At 45.0% G+C, this 26,200-nt stretch overlaps 1 protein-coding gene and 1 long non-coding RNA gene across 3 annotated transcripts in view; one reads left to right on the top strand and one right to left on the bottom strand.

Moving 5' to 3' along the window:
• cntnap1 (contactin associated protein 1) overlaps positions 1–26,200 on the top strand; it is a 171,131-nt gene that overhangs the window by 94,593 nt on the left and 50,338 nt on the right. For both annotated transcript variants that reach the window (XM_039740726.1, XM_039740727.1), the window contains 6 exons: positions 667–928; positions 14,684–14,833; positions 17,494–17,665; positions 24,114–24,220; positions 24,314–24,436; positions 24,824–25,027. In XM_039740726.1, the coding sequence (XP_039596660.1) occupies positions 667–928; positions 14,684–14,833; positions 17,494–17,665; positions 24,114–24,220; positions 24,314–24,436; positions 24,824–25,027 (1,018 nt within the window). The remainder of the gene's footprint in view (positions 1–666; positions 929–14,683; positions 14,834–17,493; positions 17,666–24,113; positions 24,221–24,313; positions 24,437–24,823; positions 25,028–26,200) is intronic.
• Positions 913–26,200, bottom strand: part of LOC120518123 — an 85,179-nt gene continuing 59,891 nt past the window's right edge. The window contains exons 2-3 of the long non-coding RNA XR_005631182.1: positions 9,017–9,305; positions 913–978 (exon numbers count right to left, since the gene is read on the bottom strand). This is a non-coding gene — a long non-coding RNA (uncharacterized LOC120518123). The remainder of the gene's footprint in view (positions 979–9,016; positions 9,306–26,200) is intronic.

The following is a 26,200-nucleotide window of genomic DNA, read 5'->3' as shown; positions in this document are numbered from 1 at the left end:
TTTAAAGGAACACCAAGATAAAGTTGATTTATGGTTTTATGATTTTTGACTCGATCTGCACCACCACCACCCGATCAAAGCACCGTGATGTCCCTCCTTTGATGGATTAAAGGCCAGAAGTCCACATGACCTTCATCATCAAATTCTTCCATGTGAACCCTGAAAACCATGAGGACTGATTGAGGTCATTTATGTTAAGTAGAATGCCTAGAGGTGGTCGGGGGTCTTGTGGTCTCGGACCCCCTGCAGATTTTTTTTTTTGTTTTTTCTGTCCACCCTGGCCATCAGACCTTACTTTTATTCTTTGTTAATTAGTTTTGCCTAATTTTATCTCTTATATATTTTGTCTTTTTTTCTCTTTCTTCATCCTGTAGAGCACTTTGAGCCACATCATTTGTATGAAAACGTGCTATAGAAATAAATGTCGTCGTTGTTGTTGTCTGACCATTGGGCCGTTTGGGGATCAACGCATGCTTATGCAATTTCCCAAAGATTTGTTTTGAAGCTCTTGACAGCTACGAGGCACTACATAGATGCACACAGCAGCCCAAACCTTGTCTGTCCCATTTGCCACCTCCTATTGTGTTTCATTTATGGTTATCAGTAGCACCAGCCCCAACAGTCACTCACCACAGACCCCTGGTCTTCCTTTGTGTCTCCATCAAGAAACCAGTGCGGTACGGCTGCCAAGATGTGGTTCTCAGACCAATGACCTTCAACGGAGCCAACAACTACCTGCAGGTGCCAGGTCCCATGAGGAAAATCCGGATGTCGGTCAAGTTTAAATTCCGGTCCTGGGACACCATCGGGTTGCTCATGTTTACCAGCTTTGCAGACAAGACAGGATCCTTGGAGATGGTCTTGAGTGACGGCCAGGTCAACATCACAATGACGATGGCAGGAAAGAAGCCGCTGAAGTTTGCCGCAGGTAGGAATGGTGATTTTGTTTTTTTGGTAGAGGGAACAGCGATGAACAGACTGGGAAAGAGAAAATTCAAAAGGGTTTGGTTAACCTGATCCAGTTTGGTGACCTCAAGATCACATTGTAACAGCCGACCCCTTACCCAGGCCGGCAACTACACAACCAAGACCTGTGGCCTGGCTAAACTAAGGAATCTGAAGACAATGCCAAGCTGTACCCCTTACAAGCAGTCTTTACCCCCAATCGACGAATAAACAGGCAATGCAAGTCAGTGTGTGAATTTAGGTGCAGGTGTATTGAAATGTGAAAACTAATATATATATATGCAAGGACAGACAGACACTCAATTATATACAGTCAAAGGAAAAAGTGTGTGAACCCTTTGGGATGATCTGGTTTACTGCATGAATTGGTCATAAAATGTGATGTGATCTTCATCTGAGTCACAGGTCCTGATCTACACAATGAGCTCAAGCCAACGACACACAAACAATTCTACTCTTTCATGTCTTTATTTTACAAACACATTCAACGTTCACAGTCGTATTGGAAAAGTAAGTGAACCTTAGGATTTAATAACTGGCTGACCCTCCTTTGGCAGCAATGACCTCAACCAGGCGCTTCCTGTAACTGCAGATCAGACCTGCACATCCTGGCTTATTGAGCCCATTCTTCCCTGCAGAGCTGCCTTCACTCTTCCATATTCTTTGGTTGTCTTCTGTGTGTGGCTCAATAGGCCTGAGATCTGGGCTCTGACTGGGCCGCTCCAAAAGGCAGCCATTGTGCTGTGGATTGGCTGCGATGTTTGGGCTCGTTGTCCTGTTGCATCACCCAGCCTCTTCTGAGCTGAAGTTGACAGACAGACCCCCTCACATTATCCTGGAGAATTTGTTGATGAACTTGTGAATTCGTTTTCCCCTCAATGATGGCAAGCTGTCCAGGCCCTGATGCAGCAAAGCAGGCCCATGTCATGATGTTCCCTCCACCATACTTTACTGTAGGGATGATGTTTTATGTTGATATGCGGTGCCCTTTTTACGCTAAATGAAGTTCTGCTTGTTCCTCCCAAAGAGTTCAATTTTGGTTTCTTCACTCCACAAAACATTTTCCCAGTACCGTTGTGGAGTGTCCAAGTGCTCTTTCACAAACTTCAGAAGTTCAGTAATGTTCTTTTTTGATAGCAGTGGCTTCCTTCTTGGTGTCCTGCCATGGACTCCTTTCTTCTTCAATGTTTTGCGTATAGTTGACTCGTGAACAGAGATGTCAGCTAGTTCTGATGACTTCTTCAAGTCCTTTGCTGTCACTCTAGGGTTCTTCTTTACCTCATTGCTGACTTTGTGCTGTTGGGGTCATCTTGGCAGGGCGCCCACTTCTAGGCCGAGTAGCCACAATACCACATTGTCTCCATTTATAGACAACTTGCCTGACAGTAGACCGATGAAGATCTCAAATCTCAGAGATGACTTTGTAACCCTTTGCAGCCTCATGTAGATGAACAATTCTCCATCGTAGCTCTTTGTGCGAGGTGTGATTCCCATCTGGATATGCTTCTTGTCAGAAACTCAAACTTTATCGTGTTTGTGATCAATCAAAGTCATTCAGGGCCACCACACCTCTGAACTCGTTTCAATAAATGGACTCCAGGTGTGCGAAATTCAGACTGCAATGAGCTTTTTAAAAAGTCGTTAGCTTAGGGTTCACTTACTTTTTCCAACCTTCAGTTTCACAGTTTGAATGATTTATTCAATATGGTCAAATATTCTCTGAAAATCTTTAGTTATAGTAGACTGTGTTGTATGGGGACTGACATGAAGATACAACCGTGTTTTATATGGGAATTAGACATGAATAGAGAGAGTGCCTAGGGGTTCACATACTTTTTACTTTGACTGTATATATATATATATATACAGTGCATCTGGAAAGTATTCACACACATCACTTTTTCCACATTTTGTTATGTTACAGCCTTATTCCAAAATGGATTAAATTCATTTTTTTCCTCAGAATTCTACACACAACACCCCATAATGACAACATGAAAAAAGTTTACTTGAGGTTTTTGCAAATTTATTAAAAATAAAAAAACTGAGAAAGCACATGTACATAAGTATTCACAGCCTTTGCCATGAAGCTCCAAACTGAGCTCAGGTGCATCCTGTTTCCCCTGATCATCCTTGAGATGTTTCTGCAGCTTAATTGGAGTCCACCTGTAGTAAATTCAGTTGATGGGACATGATTTGGAAAGGCACACACCTGTCTATAGAAGGTCCCACAGTTGACAGTTCATGTCAGAGCAGAAACCAAGCATGAAGTCAAAGGAATTGTCTGTAGACCTCAGAGACAGGATTGTCTCGATGCACAAATCTGGAAAGGTTACAGAAAAATCTCTGCTGCTTTGAAAGTCCCAATGAGCACAGTGGCCTCCATCATCCGTAAGTGGAAGAAGTTCGAAACCACCAGGACTCTTCCTAGAGCTGGCAAGCGATCTAAACTGAGCGATCGGGGGAGAAGGGCCTTAGTCAGGGAGGTGACCAAGAACCCGATGGTCACTCTGTCAGAGCTCCAGAGGTCCTCTGTGGAGAGAGGAGAACCTTCCAGAAGGACAACCATCTCTGCAGCAATCCACCAATCAGGCCTGTATGGTAGAGTGGCCAGATGGAAGCCACTCCTTAGTAAAAGGCACATGTCAGCCCTCCTGGCGTTTGCCAAAAGTCACCTGAAGGACTCTCAGACCATGAGAAACAAAATTCTCTGGTCTGATGAGACAAAGATTGAACTCTTTGGTGTGAATGCCAGGCGTCACGTTTGGAGGAAACCAGACACTGTTCATCAACAGGCCAATGCCATCCCTACAGTGAAGCATGGTGGTGGTAGCATCTTGCTGTGGGGATGGAACTGGGAGACTAGTCAGGATAAAGGGAAAGATGACTGCAGCAATGTACAGAGACATCCTGGATGAAAACCTGCTCCAGAGCGCTCTTGACCTCAGACTGGGGCGATGGTTCATCTTTCAACAGGCCAACGACCCTAAGCACACAGCCAAGATATCAAAGGAGTGGCTTCAGGACAACTCTGTGAATGTCCTTGAGTGGCCCAGCCAGAGCCCAGACTTGAATCCGCTTGAACATCTCTGGAGATCTTAAAATGGCTGTGCACCGACGCTTCCCATCCAACCTGATGGAGCTTGAGAGGTGCTGCAAAGAGGAATGGGCGAAACTGGCCAAGGATAGGTGTGCCAAGCTTGTGGCATCATATTCAAAAAGACTTGAGGCTGGAATTGCTGCCAAAGGTGCATCGACAAAGTATTGAGCAAAGGCTGTGAATACTTATGTACATGTGATTTCTCAGTTTTTTATTTTTAATAAATCTGCAAAACCTCAAGTAAACTTTTTTCACATTGTCATTATGGGGTGTTGTGTGTAGAATTCTGAGGAAAAAAATGAATTAAATCCATTTTGGAATAAGGCTGTAACATAACAAAATGTGAAAAAGGTGGTGCGCTGTGAATACTTTCTGGAGGCACTGTATGTATGTATGAATTTATGTATGTGTATATATATATATATATATATATATATATATATATATATATATATATATATATATATATATATATATATATATATATAAAAACACAATTCCCCACTATCCCAAAGACAGACACTAGTGAAAGACACTACGTATTGTAAAGAAACAAAGGGAACAAGATAAAGGTTTGGAGGGATCCGCTCCATATATTGTCAGGTTTGCTGCAAGGCAAAATAACGGTGGGTTAGAAACGAGAGTAATCTTTTCGAATCAAGTCATATTACAGACTGGAGACCGGGAGGAGCATCGGGTTTATATAGTGAAGAGGGAGGAAGAGGCGGGTCGTCAAGGGGAAGTTACGTCATCCCAGGGGCGGTCTTATGCTGAAAGCAGGAAGTGAAGTGAAGGTATTAATGCACATAATCAGTCCCACATGGCACTTCAACAATAACTAAACCCTGCTGCTGACACCCATGCGCACGAATATATATAATCAAAATGATACAAAGTCCTTCCTTGCCCCCAAACAATAAATGAATAAACACAGAACACAGATCAAAAACAAACTGCAGTTGAAGTCCAAAGTTATTAAAATCCTGAATGAAATGAAATGCTGGTTGATATGATAGTTTTGCTTCTTCCTGAAATAATTCAAAAACAATCTCACCGTGCGAGTCCTCGGCAATGGTTGAACGAAATCCAAACCCCGGGGTTTCTCCGCTCTGGCTGACGTAACGATGTTCCGGACAGTGAAAAAAGCGCAATGAACGTAAATGATGATTTGTAAAATGAATGTGAAAATGGCTCCTTTCTCCTTTCTCTCCTCTCTGGCCCCTCCTGATACTTCCCTCCTTTCGTTTAAATAAAAATATCCCGGATGCAATTGTTGTGGGAGCAGGAAAGGCCAGTATAGGGGTTGCTGCCTCCCTGCATCATCCTTCCCCGTTTGTTTCTCAGGGACAACATTTACATAAACACAGAATGGAGTAAAAAAACACACGACTGAGCACAAAACACCCATTAAATAACTACGATTATGTAGTCCCTCTACAACATCTCTGCGTTTTGCTGATGATGAGGTCCTGCTTGCTTCAATGGGATGTGTGGTCTTAGACACGCACGTGGGTGGTTTGCAGTGTGACGATGAGGATCAGCACCTCCAAGTCTAAGGTTGTAGTTTTCAGCCTGAAAAGGATGGAGTGCCCTGTCCGGGTTGGTGCTGAGGTGCTGCCTGAGGTGGATGAGTTTAAAGATCTCAGAGTCTTGTTCACGAGTGAAGAGAATGGGGAGTGGAAGATCGGCAGGCAGATTGGAGCAAATTGTACCCGTCAGTTGTGGTGAAGAGAGAGCTGAGCTGAAAGGCACTGCTCTCGATTTAGCGGTTCACCTACATTCCTTCCCTCACCTGTGACCAAAATAACTCCATACCAGATAAAAGCAGCTTTAGAGACAGCGTGAGAAGTGCAGACATTCAGGAGAAGCTGGTCCTCTGCATCAAAAGGAACCTCTTGAGATGGTCCAGGTATCCAATTTGAATGCCTCCTAGATATCTCCCTGCGGAGGTGTTTTGGGTCTATCCAACCAGGAAGGTGGCCTTTGGAGCAGATCCAGGACACAGCATGTCTCAGCTCATTATCTCCCTGAAGGAGTTGGAGGAGGTGGCATGGGAAAACAGGCATCTGGACATCTTTACTCAGACTGGTGACCCTATGACCCCCAACAGGTAAAGCGATTGAGAAAATCAATGGAGGGATGGTTAGACTAAGTACTCCTCCCCAATTCTAGGCTGAATTTTTTGGGGTCCTCGTGGGACTAAGTCATCAAGATAATTTGGTTTAATTAAAGCTACCAGTTTCATCAGTGTGTACTGAGAATGTGCGTCTCTACGAAAGACATGCCACCCAGGGCTGATGGCTAAGTTTTGGGCCGACCCATACTGAGACACCAATGTAGAGATGCATTCATATTTAGGGTACTGTGGGACCCATGTGTCATCTGTTCTGAAACTGCCACCATTATAAATGAACAAAAAATGAGCCAATACTGCACATGTTTTGCACATGTCACCAATCTCTGGCCCCATGGTCAGTCAATTCAAGCCAAACACCCTGATGGCGGCCACAACGCCCGTGTAGGGACTCCATTACTCAGATGTTGTGCTAATAAGATATTCATTAATAAGCCCACTAACCGGAGGACTTCTAATACTTGGGCCTTTAAATAACAAACAAAAGTGGGTAAGGAGGCAGGGGACGAGCGGTAGATTTCGCTGTGACAGTAAACAGGAAACCATGAAGCAGCCAGAAATTGTAGAGAGCTGAAGAGAACTTTAAAAGAAAGGAAGTCGAGCCATTCAGAGTTCAATAACACCACAACGCTGCTGATAGGAGGCTCTGCAAGAAAGAGTTAGAAATGCTCCATCAGCAACATCCACTTATAAAGGCCACAAAACTGGTGGGCGTGTGTGTGGAGACCCTCTGATGCTTACCACTGAGATGAGGACCACCTCAGATCCTGACCTGATGTTAGGGCCATTTCCAGTCATACATGAACTAAAGTGGCCACAATGGCCCCCCTGGCCTGGTGTCCCACTATTGATTGACATACCAGCACTTGAAGCTGAGCAACCAGGTAGACCCCAGGACTTAAGGAGCTGACCTGCTCAGAGAATGAAACTGAGATGACAACCACCTCAGATCCTGACCTGATGTTAGGGCCATTTCCAGTCATACATGAACTAAAGTGGCCACAATGGCCCCCCTGGCCTGGTGTCCCACTATTGATTGACATACCAGCACTTAAAGCTGAGCAACCAGGTAGACCCCAGGACTTAAGGAGCTGACCTGCTCAGAGAATGAAACTGAGATGACAACCACCTCAGATCCTGACCTGATGTTAGGGCCATTTCCAGTCATACATGAACTAAAGTGGCCACAATGGCCCCCCTGGCCTGGTGTCCCACTATTGATTGACATACCAGCACTTAAAGCTGAGCAACCAGGTAGACCCCAGGACTTAAGGAGCTGACCTGCTCAGAGAATGAAACTTGTGTGTGTTGGGGGGACCTCATCCATTTCTCAAAAGGCATCGCTCAAGTCGGTCCAGTGGAATTCTTTCATCTAAATGGCAAATCATGGACTGTCCCTTCCACAATTATTGTCCCCTCTAGGATAAATGAGTAAAAGGACCCAAGTTTATTTTGCCCCCACGTACAATGAGGAAGTTGGGAAGAGAGGTAAAACAAATAAAAATCCCCAGTGATCAATGCTGAAGGTGTGAATGGCATCCTGACTGGGTTGTCTTACCTGGCTGGGAGGTCATATTGGATAGACAGTGTAATGGAAAAGACCATCAGCTCTTGTGATTCGCGAGTTTACAATTCGCACATCCGTCTATTTGCGGGATTGTCATCGATAATTACATGGAAATTATTCTGCGGGTTTCCTGACCTACAGACAACGTGCACAGGCTAGAAAACGTAAAGAAAACCAAAAAAGGTCTAGCAAGTCACAAATGTATACAATATCCATAATATTAATCATTTTGATCATTTACTGCCATATATATACCCAACACTTTATTATAATAAGTTACATTTTGTAGAGAGATACAGTTCACTACAGAACTGCGGAACTACACACTTTCTGGCAGGTGCGACCCCCACCCGTCTTTGTCTCGGCAGCCATCCTCTCACACAAATGATCGTTCCATCTCGTGCTTCATGCAACTTTTCTTGCTTCTTATTTAGTGCAATAAACGTAGAATATAATCCTAGGTGCAAAACGTATTGCGCCTGAAGGTTCTGAAAGTGCTCCCCAGTGACAGAAGAAAGTGACGACCCTTACAAGAAAAGGTGGTGCTATTAGATATGACTCGTTCGGTGAAGTCAGCTGCTGCAGTTGTTCGCCATTACAACATTAATGAGTTGACAGTACGAAAAAGAGGAGGAATTCCACGAAGCCGTTGCAGCGGCTACTCCAGCGGGTGCGAAGACTCGTTACGGTGTAAAGATCCTGATATCGCTCGTCTCGAAAATTCTGCTCTTGTGGGGGTACAGGATTGCTGTACAAAGGGCATTCCTATAGACTGTGCGTGTGTGCGTAAGCCTATGATGTTGAACGTTTTCACAGATTTTTGCATTCGTGGGGGTCCTGCACCCCTAACCCCTGCAAATCGCAAGGACCGACTCTACTTCAGTTAAAGGTTGGATTTCTTTTGTTTGTTTTAAGTGTGAGGTTTAAGCCATTACTCGTCTCTCTCGGGGATTCCAATAATTGTATATCCAGGACCCCCAGTGGAAATTACTAATGTATTGTTTGGCTATGACGTTAATTCTGCATTTAGCCCTGCAAACAGGTCCCCCAATTTACAGGGAAAACCTGGGGCCACCATATAAAAAACCTCATACTGTTCCAGTGTGGTGCTGAGGTGTCACCCACTGCACTTGGGTCCCAATTCGGGTGGGTCGTTGTGTGGTGGGTGCTCCTAACCTCATGTGGTGATGCCCCTCATGTGACTCACCCCTAACTCTCTAATGCTGATCACTGCATTAAACAAACTTACCATTCTTGGTGTAGCTTCAAATGTTGAATGAAGTTCCAGGCTGGTGCACATCCGTCTGAGATTTTTATTCCATGTTGCAATTCTTTTCCTGTTTCCTGAACGTTCTCTCTGCCGGTCGGGTGAAGGCCAATTGGTACTCCTGGTGGCACAGTTCAGTCAGTCCTTGGGTAACATAGGAGGTCACATGTGGTGCTGTCATCTGATGGGCGGTGTTTAAGAAAATTAAGGGGTGCAATCACTGGACCACTGCTCCTCCACAGACCCCCCCAATCCAATAAAAGGGGTCAACCTGTGATGAAATTGAATTTAAGAAGGGTACATCAATCCAAAAGTATATAATAATAAATATAAAATAAAAGTTAAGGCAAAGCCATAGTCATCCAACTGTAGTGATACTGAGTGGGCGCCGTTACTAGCTGGGCATGGTTTATGAAAGTGAAAGTGCACGCCCTACTTAAAGTCTGCAGTAGATACACAAAGCTGTGCCAGCCTGTCTAGAGCTCCAAATGGGCTTTGACATCCTTTATTGGTCATAGTGGGTGGTCAGTATTATAAGACTTAGACCACCCTTTGATTCCCGGACTGTGTACACCTTTTCTAGCACAAGTAGTACCCCTTTGTGCAAATCCAACAGACTTTAAGGAGCCCACACCACTTGGCGTACAGAGTGTGTGCATTTTTAATTTCATAACTGGCACATAGTGGATAACGGTGCCCACTCAGTATCATCATAGTTTGATGACCGGGGTGGGGAAGGCTCCTTAACTTTCAGAAATGGTGCCCCTCAGATGACAGCGTCCTAGGTCACCTAATGAACTGACCCGCACTACTTCATTTAAATACGGGCACACACAGAAGTTTTGGTCTGGATCTCAAGTCTTCTCACGTCATGATGCAGAAGTGGAAGTCCAAGTGGAAGACATTGCTTTTCAAGTCTGTTTTACTAGGGTCGTTCAAAACATTTCCTCACTTTTATATTTTCGTTGGCGGGAGGAGTAGTAACTGATTGTGTCTGAGAGGGTCATGTGGCTAGTTCTGTCTGGCAAGCCGGCTGCCCTTGCAGTTTAGTATAAGATGTAAAAGATAGCCCGGCCACAGACAGACATGACACCAGATGTCCACAACACACAAGGTTTATTTACAATTTCTGTTTACACAATCCATCAATCCATCCATCCATCCATCCATTATCCAGCCCGCTATATCCTAACTACAGGGTCACGGGGGACTTCCACAAACTCACACAACTACTCAGTCCTTTCCTTCACTACTCTTCAGCCGCCTCCACTTCTCTCTCGCACACTCCGTCTTCTCCCTCCCGACTCCGGCTCTCCGAATGGAGTGAGGTGACCCCTTTTATCCCGCCCCGGATGTGCTTCAGGTGTTCTCTGATGGTCTTCCGGCAGCCCTTCCTGGTGTGGTGGAAGTGCTGTCCTCCAGGGCTCAGGAACCATCCAGGCAACCCCTTGTGGGGGCCATGGACCCCCACTGGGTTGAGCTTCCCAGCTCCTTATCCATTGCCCCTGATGCAATTCAGGGTGGGCTGCCCTCTTACGCCCCAGGCATCCTGGTGGGGCAAGGTCCCTGGTCGTCCGCCACAAAGTGTTGTCACCCTGTGGTGAAGATGGCGGTGAAACTTAAAAATTGCACCAAAGAGGAACAGCATTCTGTCATGCGCTTTTTGTGGGCAAAAGGTGTGCCAGGAGCACAAATTCATCTCCACATGTGTGCTCAACTGCGGTGGGCTGGCACCATGCCCAGGGTTTGTTACCTGCCTTGTGCCCTGTGTTGGCTGGGATTGGCTCCAGCAGACCCCCCGTGACCCTGTAGTTAGGATATAGCAGGTTGGATAATGGGTGGATAGATAGATGGATGGATGGATGGATGTCTGCTCAGTCTGGGGATAAAGTTCTTCTCTCGTAGAGTGGATTGAAATGTTTGAAAATGGCTGTGTGGGGGAGCTGGTCTCGTCCGATGCGAGAGATGGACGTCTGAAGTGGAGCTCCGCTAGCAGCGGTGTTATTTTTCATATTATTTGCTTATTATCCTGAGATATCCTGTATTTATTCAACCCGAGAGGGACTGCTACAGTATATGTAAGCACATATAAACATGGCCAACAAGAAGGGGGGGTCCGAAAGAATCGAAAACTAAAGCTACACCCAAGCTAAGATCAGCAAGCCCTAGTTCAAGATACGGCCTTTCAGAGACAGCCCTGGATCAGATGGGCGAAAGTACAGACTCCTCGGGACCAGGGTCCGCTACATCGTCGCTGGCTGGGAGCGAAAAGGGGAGCGAAGGTGCGATCGTGAGTGCAGATCAGGGGCCTCATGTATAACGCCGTGCGTAGAACTCGCACTATAACATGGCGTAAGCACAAAAGCCGAAATGTGCTTACGCACAGAAAAATCCAGATGCAGGAATCTGTGCGTACTCCAACTTCCACGTTCTTTCGTTACATAAATCCTGATCAGCGTGAAAACTAACGCCGTGCACGCGCTATGTAACGCCCAAATCCTCCCAGAATTACGCCTATTTGAATATGCAAATCAATATAAATCGCCCTTAAGCGCAGCCTTCTGTGAAAAGACAATGGGAAAAGCACGGGGAAAATATAAGAATTTCAGCGAATACCAAGTGGAGGCAAAGGAAAAAACATACTATTTGTTCAAATAAACTGTGGTATAATCAACAAAAGGAAGTTGATCGAGTGGCATAGCGTGTTGGAGAAACTTGAAAGCTCACATTCACAAAATCGCACAGTGCTGGAAAAAAAAAGAAGTCACATATCAAAGTTGCCGTGAAAAGAAGAGTTGTAAGCCCACTGTCTGAGTGTCATATGAAAGCTTATTAGGGTACAGAGAAAAAAGGCACACGGTGGGGAAAAAGCACGAAATGTCAACTTTAATCTCGAATTTTCCACTTTAATCACGTAGTTTATTTTGTCATTTAGTAGAACATTATAAACTTCATCTTAAAATCGTTTAATTAACCAGTTTCTCAAATCACATCGTAATTAAAGTAGCACGTTAAATGCTTTGTTTTGTATTTGATCTTCTACTCGTATGTGCTCTATGTGTGTGAATCACTACTTGCTTCTTAAACTGGCTCTCTTCCTCCAACTGGACACAGAGTCCATTACATTTGTGATATTACAGCTCTCTGAATAACTAAAATACTGAGATGTATACGTGATGTCATTTTCATGATGATAGGAGTTAAAGCACATTATTAAACATGTGTTTCATGAGCCTCGTGCTCATGACAAGCATTATCTTTTGTCGAAATTTGTCGCTGCGTTTTTAGCTGTGTTGTTATTTTCTCTTTCTGTTTTATATTCAATATATATTGGCGTACGCCCAAGAGTCCTTGCTTTTCTTTCCCCAAGTAACCGATCGCCACACAATCAGCTCTGTAATAGACGTTAAGCCATCTGTAAGCTTAGCGCCGATTCTTCAAAACGTTTAAAGAACATTGAAATATCTTCGTAGTACATGTTTAATTATTCTATCCTTCACGACACTCCCAGTGAAGAATATAGATTATTTAAATGAAGTTAAAGTTTTATGTGTATAATTTAACAAACATATTTTGCTGCATTTCACCTTAAAAATGATATGTCATCATATGTAAATACGCGCTTTATAAAGTGGCCCAGGTTGTGAGATATTATAACTGTAGTGCAAGTTTACAGTGGGGTGATTGTACTTATAAGTACAAACAGTTCTACAAGGAGCAATTGATTGAGTGCATTTAAAGTTCTTGGGATTAAACTGTTTCTGAACCGCGAGGTCCGTACAGGAAAGGCTTTAAAACGTTTTGCAGTGGCTGAGACAGCGTGTCCTTAAAGCTGTATACCGATAATTCTCTTTCCGATCAGCTGCTGCTGTGATTCACACTCAGATACAGTGATATAAATACTCCGAGTCGTGCAGTGAGAGTAATATGGAAAAAGATGATCCGCTGTGGCAACTCCTAACGGGAGGAGCTGAAAGAAGAAGAAGAAGAAGAAGAAGAAGAAGAAGTGAGAGTAACAACGCTAAAGCAGTTATGGTATTTGGAATACTATGGCTGTTCCCTGGACCATTATATTGTTACGAGTTAATTACAATCAGATGCATTACACTAATAAACAATATGCGGTTAGTTTCTGTGTATTTATAAAGCCGTCATGAAAATAAGGAGTAATCACACAAGAGCAGTAGCACTGCTTTGACGCTGGGTGCCGCCAGTTTGCAAAACCGAGCGGAGAACTTGCGTACGACAAGACATGAGGTACCGTGGAAAAGTGCGCGGCTTTACGCCAAGTGTAGGTCTTATACATCGCGATTTGAACGTGGAAAAGTTCTTACGCAACATTTCTGTGCGTACGCACCGTTTATACATGAGGCCCCTGGACTCAAACTCTCCTCTTTTAAGTCGTATGTGTTATATTATTTGAAATTGGAAAAAATCAAATACTCAGTTAGAGGATCCGTACAGACTTTTTTCAAAACATGGCAGGATCAAATCAGTAATATTTTAAAATAAGTTCATAAAGCACAGAGAATTTATTAATTTAGGTATGTTTACAAGCCTTAAATTTAACGCCGTTTGGCTTGCTCTCTCTCTCAGGGGTGGGGATCGATCTGTTCTTAACTCAATTTTTCTTTTTGTAAAAACTTGATTGCTTTGTATGGATTGCAATAAAATTAATAAAAAAAAAAAAATGGCTGTGCTAGTGTGACGGATGCAGAGCGCTCCGGACACTCAAAAGAAGCTTTAAGGGGAAGAGTGCTGCATCAGTGGCTACGCGCTCAACCAAAAACATTTTTTGCTGATGGCATTAGGTGACTATGTAGAAAAGTGCTGCCATTTGTTTTTGAAATTCTTAATAAATCGAGTTAAAACAAAGTGCGGAAACATTTTTAAACGTCTCTCGTAGTTTTGACAAGTTGCGTCTGAAGTCGTCAAATTCATGACTGGAGTCAGACTCCCGTCACTCGAGTCCATACAGCATAGGCCTTGAAAATCCAAAGATCAGCACAGTGAAGTCAACTGTAGTGTGGATAAAAAATCAAGTGGACATCTCTTAGATCAGTCTTCACACTAATCAAGGTGCAGGCCTCTAAAGCTGAACTGGATCAGCCTCCACACCATTAAAGGTGCAGTCCAGTGAGATCAGACTCCAGCAAAGGTACATCTGTAGATCTTCAAACAAAGAAACAGGACTTGATCAGCCTCTTCAATGCAATCTGGTGATGGCAAACCATTTGTAGCAAACTGTAGCCTTCACAGTAGTAGTTGTAGTCATATTGTCACATATTGTAATTAAGGTGCGCCCTTCTGCAGTTGGACTGGACCAGCCTCCAAACCACCAAGCTCCTCTGGATTAAAGTGTCTGCTTATTAAATAAATGGTGCAGTCCATTGACACTCACTAAGGTGGCACTGCAGGTTTTTGAGATCACCTATACTTCATAGTGAAGGTGCAGGCCACTGGAATTCGACCCGATCAGCCTGTAGTATAAATAAAGATGCCATTGTGTCAGATATCATTACGAGAGCACCAGGCCATGGAGGTCTAGCAGAGCCTCAGGCCGGTGGAGAAACAGGAGCTGCCATGTCCTTCTTCTTTGGTGCCACTGCTGAAACACACACTTTAATCTGCCTTGCCTTTCTTCTTCAGGATACCGGCTGAACAATGGCTTTTGGCACTCGGTGGACCTTGTGGCACGGGATGGTTCTGTTACCGTCATCATTGATGAAGAAGAGGGGTCTCCATTTCGGGTAAACAGCGAGTTCACCTTGCGCACTGGGGACAAGTACTTTTTTGGAGGTAGGTGACAGCTTGAAGGCCAGATGGACGGTGGTTATAAGCAGAGAGTGGACTATAGTATTAAGTCTCGTAAATGATGATACCCGTGAAGAGTCTTCACCCCCTTGAAAGTTCTCACACTTTATTGTTATACAACATTGAATCCCTAGTGGATTGACAGATCAACAGGAAAATACTCCTTGTTGTCAAATAAATAAATATAAATCTAAAACACACAATAATTGGATCTCATAAGCATTCAGTCCATTAAACTCCCCCTAAATCATCACTGGGGCACCCCACTGGTTTATGAAGTCACAGGATTTAATTGAGATCATCTGATTGTATCTGGAAGGTGCAACTTGTGGGGAGTTATGGTGGGCTAACTTATACAATGAAGACAACAAGAATACAACAAGCAACTCAAGTCAGGGCATGGAGACAAGAAAACCACCAAGTCACTGAATATCCAGTTCTATCAATCAGGAAGAAATGGAAAGAGTCGGGCAGAGCTGGCACTCTGCTAAAGCATCGCGTCCACAAAAACAAAAAAACAATTACAAATTTTGTAACTGACCATAACTTATCATTATTTCTAAACCCAAACTCTAAGAGTATATTCCTTCTACTCTCCAATGCATCATTGCTCCTCAAGAATTGATTACTTCTTTGTAGATAACAACTTCTCGCCTACGATTAAATCGTGTAAGTATGACGCTATTGTTATTATCGACCACGCCCCTTTGATCTTGGAGCTAAAATCATTATGCCTCACATACTCATCTCACAGATGGCGCCTTAATCCACTTTTATTAACAGACGAGAACTGCTTATATCCAAGCAAATCAATATTTTTTTTAGAGACAAATACATCCTCAGAAGTTTCTGCAGGAACACTCTGGGAAACCCTAAAGGCCTTCTTAAGAGGACAGATTATCTCATATTTTTCCCACAGAAATAAATTGGAAACCAACAAGGTGTCAGAGCTAATCAGTGAAATTACTAGAATAGACCAAGAACATGCCAGATGTCCAGGTGAGACACTTCATAGGAAAAGGCTCAGAACTCAACCTCTTAACAACTAAAGAAACTGAACAGCTCATTTTTAAATCAAGACGTCATTACTCTGAACATGGAGAGAAAGCTAACAAGATCTTAGCTCAACAAATCCACAAGCAAGCATTTCGCAGTGCAATCCCAGCAATCACCAACACAAACTCATTGACCATAAAATATAATGCACACATTTAGAGACTACTATAAGTCCTTATAGAATACTGAGTTTAAAGATGACAAGACACAATCTTATGCATTACAGATACCACAAACAGATACTCTTAGTGCAGAGGAACTGGATAAACCTTTGGCTTACTAGATGCTATAGACTCACTTCAGAGTGGGAAAGCAGCAAGTCCTGATGGCTGCCCCACCAAATTTTATAAGACGTTCTCAACTCAGCTAGCTCCCCTTCTATTGGCAACATTTACAGAAGATGAGCAAGGGAGGCCACCGAGAGACCTTTGAGAACTCCGAAGGAGTTACAAGCTACAGTGGTTAAGACAGGGAAGACTATGCAGACAACAACTACTGCCCAGGCACTTTACCATTTGTAGTTTTATCAGTGAGTGGCTAAGAGAAAAAAAAAAACATCAGGACATCTTGGCTGAAGACACATGGGAGACTGAAGTCAGCCGGAACAGAGTTCTGTGGTCCGATGAGAACAAAATTGAGCTGGGCCATCAGATCAAACACCACGTTTACACTGCACATTATCAAACAGCATCATGCCTCTAGGTGGCAGCATCACGTTATGAGGATGCTTCTCTGCAGCAGGTCCTGGACGGTTTGTGAAGGTAAAAATGAATGCAGCAAAATGTGGAGAAATCTTGGAGGACAACTTGAGGGAGTCTGCAAGACTCCTGCACCTTGGGGAGATGACCAGCAAGACAAATAAGCCCAAGCATAAAGCCTAAGCTTAAAACAACAATGTGAATGTCCTGGAATGGCCGAGTCGGAGTCCAGATCTCAACGCAATGATAACTTATGGCTGGACCTCAGGCAGGCAGTCACAGTCACCATGACACCTGATAGAGCTGAGCAGTTTGGCAAAGAAGAATAGGGGAGCTGGTAGAGAAAGAGACTTGAGTGCACAGACTGAAAGGTGCCATGGCTGCCATTTACCAAACACTCACACACTCAATTATTTTGTGTTTTCTATTTGTAAGTAATTTTGAGCACTTTGCAGAGATCTGTGCTCACTTTGACACTAAAGAGCCCTTTTCTGTTGTTCAGTGTTCAAAAAGGCCAAATTCAATCCACTGGGATATTCAGTGTTGTATAACAAGAAAACGTGAGAACGTCCAAGGGGGTGAAGACTTTCTATAGCTCCCTTTTTTGGGGCAGGAGGGGTGCATTGTGCCTCATCAACTAGCAATTCATGAGGAGTACTGAGAGGCTGCACCAGTAGGTGGACGTGATGTAAAAGTAAAGCAAGTAAAACAAAGAGCATGATGGGGGAAAACAGCACCACCTACTAGTGTGAATCTCAAGGACACAAAGTCAAGTGAACACGTGACATGATGGAAGTCGCCCTCTGGATGGCGTCCACAGTGTATTTGTTGTTTGTCTGCTCTGTGAGATTCTTCTTCTTCTTATCCCTTTGCTCTCGCCTTCAATCCCAGGGTGTCCAAAAGTAAACAACGACACCGACTGCCTGTCCAGCATCATGGCGTTTCACGGTTGTATGCAGCAGATCTTCATTGACGGTGAGCCGATTGACGTGGACATCATGCAGCGCCGCCGATGGGGAGTTTCTTTCCAGATTCTGCATGGAACCTGCGCCTTCACCGACAGGTCAGGAAACGCCTTCACGGCCTTGAACAATAAAGAGGGATGACGCTACGGGGATTCTGAAAAGTAGCTCAGGTAGAAGGTGCTCTGCCGTTACAATTCAGGGCTGTAAGAGGGTTAGAGTGATCACAGGAACGGAAAGAAAAAAAAGGTCAAAACCAGGGGATCAAAGCCAAAACAAGAATCACAGTGCGTAGTTGGAAGGAAGAGCAAAAGTAGTCAAGACTGGAATTTTCGAGAGCGAAGTAAGCAAGAGAAATTCTCTTTTGTTTATCTGCAATCTCAGATTATACAACCCGCTTTTTTGGGATTTTTGTTGAATTTATTTAAAATCAAAAAATATTCCATACAAGCAAGTAAAAATAAGTAAATACAAATAGAATAAAAAAAAGAAGAGAATCTGCTTCCTCGATTTAAATACTTATTCTAAAATGTTATTGATCAGATCCTAGATGATACTCCTTCTTACTTGACGGCCTTTTATATGATGCATCACCACACACAGCCTCGCCCCCTCCAAAGCCACACCCCTAGCGATGAGTCAGCCGCTCTAGACAACAGTATCACAAAATGGCGACGACCCCAAGAAAAACAAAATGGCGGCGCAGTAGACCCTCAACAAAATGGAAGCAAAATTTTACAATCAGCCTTCTGTATGCACGTGGGTTTTTGAAAAATACAGAATAAAATAAAACAATGTAGTGTTTACATTGTAAAATGATCAGACCTGACACGCTTATAAAGGTTTGAGGCAGCCACCTGTATAATATCCCTGGCTGCAATGGGTTAGGTTTTCCAGACAAGTGACTGGTTTGGAGTCCAGACATGAACTGGCTAAGGTTTGGAAAGATGGCAGTTTTAAGTGATTAACCCGGAAGTGACGTAGGGGAACCGGAAGTGACTTCCTTCTGACGTCATCTTAGGGGCCGGAACCAGAGGTGTCGTCTTTCTGGGCGCCGGAACTGGAAGTGACGTCTTTTTGGGTGTCGGAACCGGAAGTGTCGTCTTCAATGTTGAGTCAGATAGGTTTTCCCACGGCTGGTCTGCATAGACAACAGGAGAAGGTTTAGTGCACCCTGCCACCCGCTGGCCTGGTGTGGAATTACCTTCGCTTGTTCCATACAACGTCCTTATACTCGCACATGCATGACAACATATAACCTCCATACATCGTCCCGTACACCTTAAATCATCTCTAGATTATTTATACCTAATACAATGTCAATGATATATAAACAGTTGTTATACAGTCCTGTATCGGTTAGGGAATAATGACAAGAGAAAGTCTGTACACGTTCAGCACAGACGCAGCCTTGAGTATGGCTAACTACATAGCACACGTTAGCAGCAACGTAACTTGTTCGTTCTTTCAATGCTTACAGATTACTTTCGTTTAATAACTCGAAAGAGAAATCAGCCAGTCAGCCATTTTCTAACCTGCTTAGTCCTGAAAAGGTGGAGCCTCTCCTAGCTAGCATAGAGAACAAGGCAGGGACAAACCCTGGGCAGGACGCCAGGCCATCACAGGGTGAGAGAGAAATGCATACAATATAACAGAGAACATTTAACATGCAAGAACATAATATAATTATATATTGAGAAAATAGAAATGTAGTCTCTCTCTCGCACGCACACACACACACACACTCTGCATTAACACTTCCGATTGAGAACTTTGACGTTTTAAATGGAAGCTCGGTAACATTAACAACCTGGGGGGGTTGCAAGAGACAGAGAAAGGAAATTTGCCTGTATACGCTGATTGCTGATGAGCGGCCCTAAAAAAGACCATCTGCCTTCTTCACTGCCGCTCGGGTCTTCAGTAGCTTTGCCCCCTTGTAACCTCCTGCACGCCAACCCAGCTCCACCACACTACATGAAACAGAGGCAATCCACGTGCCATGCTGTTCTGACAGCTCTCTGTCAGCCCAGGGTCCAAATCTCAGATTTAAGGTGGCCCAATGGGTTGTAGCATCTGGGAGACACGAGAACAAAGTGTTCTCCGAGTGCTGTGTCCGCAGCCCCCATCATACCTGACACTCGTGGGGGGCTGCTTCATAGCCGTCTTCTCCAGGTAAGCCTGCCTCCTTGGACAGTCTGGCCTACCTGAGGAGCGTGTGCATCACAGGACTGGACCCTGAGGACATTGCGATACGAGTGTCAGGATCTGCGGAGGTTGAGGTTAAAAGCAAGGTTGAGCGTTGGAGGTCGTGTCTTCACAATTGCAGATGCTTTAGTTAGGATATTACAGGAGGCTGTATCGTCTTTGGCTTTGCATCATCAAACAGATCCTGCAGTAGTTGTAGACATGTTGATGTCCCTCAGGCAGTCGGGAGCCTACAGCAGGGTATCTTCATTTATGTGGATTCAGCATACTGCTCGGCATGGTGCAAATTTGAATTTTTTTCTCAATATTTTCGATCCTCAGTTGGTTGAATCTGCAGATGCAGAACCCATGGATACAAAGGACCAACTGTTCCTTCCACAAGGAGGATAATGAAAGAAATAAATTCTCCATCACCCAAAACCCTCAAAAGCTTCTTATCAGAAGTTGGGGATAAAATTGTATCTACTTAGAAATAAATACATAGAATGTAAATCATAACAGCAGGATGGTAAGACGACAGAGCTGGAGGTGGAGGACCACAGTGCATGTAGTTGAACCCCATGTGTAATTCGACTCCTTGCTGAGCTGTTTCTTATCTCATCAGGAACAGGAACATTTCCCACTCTAAATAATGCCAGGGGGTCTCATAGTAAGAAGGATGGTCTTTTTAATTTGCATAAAGCACTCAAGAAGATCAGGGGAAATGTTAGGTCTTCCTCCATGGATTTGAGTAGCTGTTTTCTAAGAGGAATGGCTCAGCCACTTACCCACCACCTGAGCACTTTTCCTCTCAAATGACATCTCTCTCCAGCCTCTCTTCCTCTTGGTAGCGAGCTTTTGCCCCAACTTTCTTCTCACGCCATATATAGATTTGCTCTGCCTCTTATCTGAGGTAGCTTTTGTTCGCCATTCATCATTGTAACACACTTGTGCATGGGAGGCAGCTAAAGGGCTCATATGACGGTAATTCCACGCCAGACCAGGTTGGTGGCGGAGTGCATTAACCCTTTTCCTCTGCAGTCCAGTTAATTTCTGCCTGGCCCCAATGACATCACTTCTGGTTCTGGCCTCGATTATGTATACAGCGGACGGAGCTTGCACCTGGTCTTTCCGAATCGCTGGGCACCCCTCCCACCTAGAAGCTCGGGAACGGTACTTTCCCCACCTGGATGTTCGCAAATGTTTGTTCCTTTCGGGAGGTACTTCAGGTCCTGCTCCTGGTACATCAAGGAGCCATCATCCATCCTGCCGACTACGCCACTTGTCAATGAATACACAAACTCCACAGGTATAATGTCAGTTGGTTTATAAAGAAAGGCTCTGAAATACTGTGGACATTTCAAGACAGAACTGATTTGTATGAAAGCAAATAGCGGCATTATGGTTAGGCAGAGGAAATGAGGTCAGCCAAGTGATGTCATCAGGGGCCCGGGCCAGAAATGATGTCATTGGGGCCAGGTGGAATTTCACGTAACTGGTCTGCAGAGAAAAGGGAGAAAAGGTTAGTGCACTCCGCCACCCCCTGGTCTGGTGTGGAATTGCCCTCATTTGAGCCCTTTAGCTGCCTCCCATGCGCATGTATGTGATATCATCCTTAACCCAAAAGACATTTTGATCCCTGAAAACGCATCCCTGCCTTAGTCTACCATTGACCATATTCTCCAAAAGTGTTAACACTGCCATTTTCTGGTATTTTCTACACCCGTTTTATAGGTAAAATTGATATTCCATACACACTTAACATTACGCATATGCATTGGGCGTTATCACCAACAGCGAAGATAAACAGATAGATCTTTATTGTCACTTTTACAAAGGAACAACGAGATTGAAGGTGCAGTCGACTCAGTGTGAGGCATAGGAGTTAAAAAGTCAAGAAGAGAGAAAGTAATAACAAACCGAATAGTAATAAAAGTACTTTACAAAATATGCAAATTACACTTGTTATATATACAAACTAGCCAACCCGTGGCGTAGCATACGCCGCATGATTATTTATTGATGGGTGAACACTTCCTGAAAGACACAGTTGTCCAAATGGGGTGGGTTTGAGGATACAACTGTCAGTGAATGTGAAGATGGAACTCTGGAGAGAGCAACATACAATTGTCCGTGATTGAAAACCGTTTTTGGCAGATACAGGCATATCTTTTTGAAAGTTTGTCCTTGTGCCTTATTAATAGTCATTGCAAATGCCAATCGAACAGGAAATTGTCTGCCTTTAAAAGTAAAAGGCAAATTGGAATCTGATGGGGTCAGGGAAACCTGGGGAATAAGGACAGTTTGTGAGGTAGGAGATGTGATAGTCTTACACTCCAGTACATTGCGGTGAATGCTGGTAACAGAAAGTCTAGTGCCATTACAGAGACGGATCTCCTCAACCCTGTGCAAATCCATTCAACACAAACATTTGTCTGCAGCCACACTGATGTGACATCACCTTCCCACTATCCTCTTACTGAAAAACATTTACAAACGCATTTCACACCGGAATTTCAATGCATTATTTGTTTGAATACGTTCCGACTGTTGCAGTGGGTTGGCACCCTGCCCAGGATTGGTTCCTGCCTTGTGCCCTGTGTTGGCTGGGATTGGCTCCAGCAGACCCCCGTGACCCTGTGTTTGGATTCAGCGGGTTGGAAAATTGATGGATGGACGTTCCAACTGCAGAGATATCACAACGCACATTTAAAATCACACTCCACTGAAAGAATTATGCAATGTGAACATTGCCAGCAATGCTTCAAAACAACTCGTGCTCTCAAGAAGCACTTACAAACTCATTCCAGTTCCTTTCAGTGTCAACTCGCAAACCCCATGCACCGTCATCGCAATCAGTTTTATGCTGCTTTTTAAAAAGATACTGCCATTCCCGTCCAAGAACATAACATTGGCCTACCTATCGCAGTATGTACTTCTTGCATTGCTCTTCATTGGCCATCAGAGGAGTTGGTTGGCCTGGCCCTGTCGTGTGTATCCCATGGTATCCCATGGTCTTACAGTTGGCGGGCAGCGCTCTGTGAGTTGGCGGGCGGGGCTCTCTGTCTTGCGTGTGTCTTGCGTGCCCTCTGTCAGCTCTGTCGTGTGCTCCACATGATGCGGGCAGAGGGTTAGAGTTGGCAGGCGGGGCTCTCTGTCTTGCGTGCATCTTGCGTGCCCTTAGTGAATGGCAGGTGGGGCTCTCTTGCCTACCCCATGACGCGGGAGGAGGGTTAGAGTTGGCGGGCGGGGCTCTGTTGAGCGTATCCCATGGTCTTAGAGTTGGCGGACGGTGCTCTGTGAATTGGCAGGCCTGGCCCTATCGTGCGTATCACATAGTATTGCAAGGTCTTACAGTTGGCGGGCGGGGCTCTGTGAGTTGGCGGGCCTGGCCCTATCATGCGTATCCCATAGTATCGCAAGGTCTTACAGTTGGTGGGCGGGGCTCTGTTAGAGTTGGCAGGCGGGGCTCTGTGAATTGGCGGGCCTGGCCCTATCGTGCGTATCCCATAGTATCGCAAGGTCTTACAGTTGGTGGGCGGGGCTCTGTTAGAGTTGGCAGGCGGGGCTCTGTGAGTTGGCGGGCCTGGCCCTATCATGCGTATCCCATAGTATCCCATGGTCTTACAGTTGGTGGGCAGGGCTCTGTTAGAGTTGGTGGGTGGGGCTGTATGAGTTGGTGGGCGTGGCTCTCGGTCTTGCGTGCGTCTTGCGTGCCCTTAGTGAATTATATATATAGATTGCACTGGTTGACTTTAGGTCCATATTGCACTTTGGGAGAATGATATGGAGCAGTTTTATTCTGAGTTCAGGGCCATGATTGCTTTTGGATAAAAGCTGTTTTTAAGGCGGTTTGTCCTGGTTGAGGAAACCTGTCACTTAAAACTGTGATATAATCAGCTCAAGATCATCAAAATGTAGGGAGTATTTTAACAAAATTAAATAAATACATAAAAACAAAAACAAGTTCAGTGAAATGTGACAATAGCTAAAGAAAAAGAGCATGAAAATTGAGCGTAAATAAATAAATGTTCCAAAAGATATGTCTTTTGTTGCTTATATGTTTATGCAGTTATGACCATAATATTCCTCCAATTGCAGCATTAAATATGGTTTGAATTTAAAATTGTCACCTCCACTTGTCGAAGCTGAGAGCCCGGGCTCCACGAGTGTTGGTTACTGACTTGATTCGGTACGCTGCTGCTGCTGCTGCTGAATGTTCATTAGGCAGACATAACGAAGCCGACTGCCGTCTCCTGGCTGATTTCTGCCGCTCTGTAGCCCCCTGCCTTGCCTTTGTCTGCTGCCAGGACCCTACAGGACGCCCCTGCTGTGACCTCACTGCTGCTCCCTTTTCCCTTTCAGGTGCACTCCAAACCTCTGTGAGCACCATGGACGGTGTACTCAGTCGTGGGACGATTTCATATGCAATTGTGACAACACGGGATACAAAGGGGAAGTGTGTCATAAATGTGAGTGCACCCCAGAGCCCCTTCCAGAGCACGTCTGCTGCTGCCACTCCACCGGAGCTCATATGTTCACACTTTTTTGTTCTCTCACTGCAGCCGTCTTCAAGGAGTCCTGTGAAGCTTACCGGCTCAGTGGCAAGATCTCCTCGGGCAACTACAGCATTGACCCCGATGGCAGCGGTCCACTCAAACCCTTCTTCGTCTACTGTAACATGAAAGGTAATGCGCACTGGCCTGTGGGACAGGAGGGACAGACCTTCTACATTTTGCCTGCTTCACCAGCAGGGCAGCATGGTGGCACAGTGGGTAGCGCTGCTGCCTCACAGTAAGGAGACCTGGGTTCGCTTCCTGGGTCCTCCCTGCGTGGAGTTTGCATATTCTCTCCGTGTCTGTGTGGGTTTCCTCCCGCAATCCAAAGACATGCAGGTTAGGTGCATCGGTGATCCCAAATTGTCCTTGGTGTGTGTGGGCTGGTACCCTGCCCGGGGTTTGTTCCTGCCTTGCACCCGGGATTGGCTCCAGCAGACCCCCGTGACCCTGTGTTAGGATATAGCGGGTTAGAAAATGACTGACTTACCCTTCACCAGCTGTTCTCTTTCTTTGCAGTGGACAAAGGCTTAACAGTCGTGCATCACAACCGCATCTACACGACCAAAGTGTCTGGGAGCACCATGGAGCAGCCCTTTGTGGGGGACGTGCTATATAACAACGCCTCGTGGGATGAGGTCTCCATGCTCGCCAACAACTCGCTCTTCTGTGAGCAGTACATTGAATACAACTGCTACAAGTCCAGGCTGCTCAACACGCAGTGTAAGTAGAGGGGGACGCGAGGACGGTACACAGCCAGGTCCACACCTGACATCTGGCTATAGTGCTAGCTAGTATGGAAAATAAAAAGTTATGTATGGGCACAAGTAGATATAAACTTAATATGAACTTTTATGAGCATTGTGCGAACTTTTACACAAATCAGGTATGCCAAGTAAATAGTTAAATAAAGGCATATGCCATCCATCCATCCATCCATCCATCCGCTTATCCGAGATCGGGTCGTGGGGGCAGCAGCTTGAGCAGAGATGCCCAGACTTCCCTCTCCCCGGCCACTTCTACTAGGTCTTCCGGGGGAATCCCGAGGCGTTCCCGGGCCAGCCAAGTCTCTCCAGTGTGTCCTGGGTCTTCTCCGGGGCCTCCTCCCGGTTAGATGTGCCCAGAACACCTCATCAGGGAGGTGTCCAGGAGGCATCCTGATCAGATGCCCGAACCACCTCATCTGACTCCTCTCGATGCGGAGGAGCAGCGGCGGCTTTATCCTGAGCCCCTCCTAGTTGACCGATGCCATATAATATTTTGTGATAAGCCAGGAGATGTCAGTGTATTGGTTACACCATGTGACAAATTTAGTGTTGTCATTGTATTTGTGATACCTGTGACAAATGTAGTGTTGGCGCTGTATCAACAATTTCACTGTAGCGATTATACCATGTGACAAAGCCTGGTGATGTCCTAATACTGGCAATACTGCATGCCAAAGCAGTGATATCACTGTGTTGATGATACCATGTAATATGCATTAGCGTTACTGACGTTTAATTAGGCCGATGGGTCTTCTCTAATTAGAAATCTAACTTCAAGCAAATGACACCTTTGCGGTAAGGTAGTGTAGAAGGGTGAACAGGCGTCCCAGCCTGGAAGGAGGAGGACAGTTTCTTATCTGGATGGGAGGCCAGAACAGATGGACAAATGGGTTGGTTGGCCGGCTGGACTAATATGTTGCTTGGACCAGCGGAATCCGGGAGTTGGGAGCAGTTCCATCTCCCATACGGCAGGTGGTAATGGTTCTCGTGTGGCAGCCCAGCTGGGACACCCGCAGGGGTGCTTGGGAGTTGGAGTTTGAGAGTGCAACCCTGTCGAGGTCCCTGGGTACCAGTCATGGGAGCTGTCGGGGCAGGATCTCCCTACTTGCTTCCAGAAAGGTATGGTGGG

Source organism: Polypterus senegalus, chromosome 17, assembly GCF_016835505.1.
Source record: "Polypterus senegalus isolate Bchr_013 chromosome 17, ASM1683550v1, whole genome shotgun sequence".
Taxonomy (NCBI): Eukaryota; Metazoa; Chordata; class Cladistia; order Polypteriformes; family Polypteridae; genus Polypterus; species Polypterus senegalus.
Note: the sequence above shows the minus strand (reverse complement) of the source record. Positions and strands in the feature narration are given on the sequence as shown.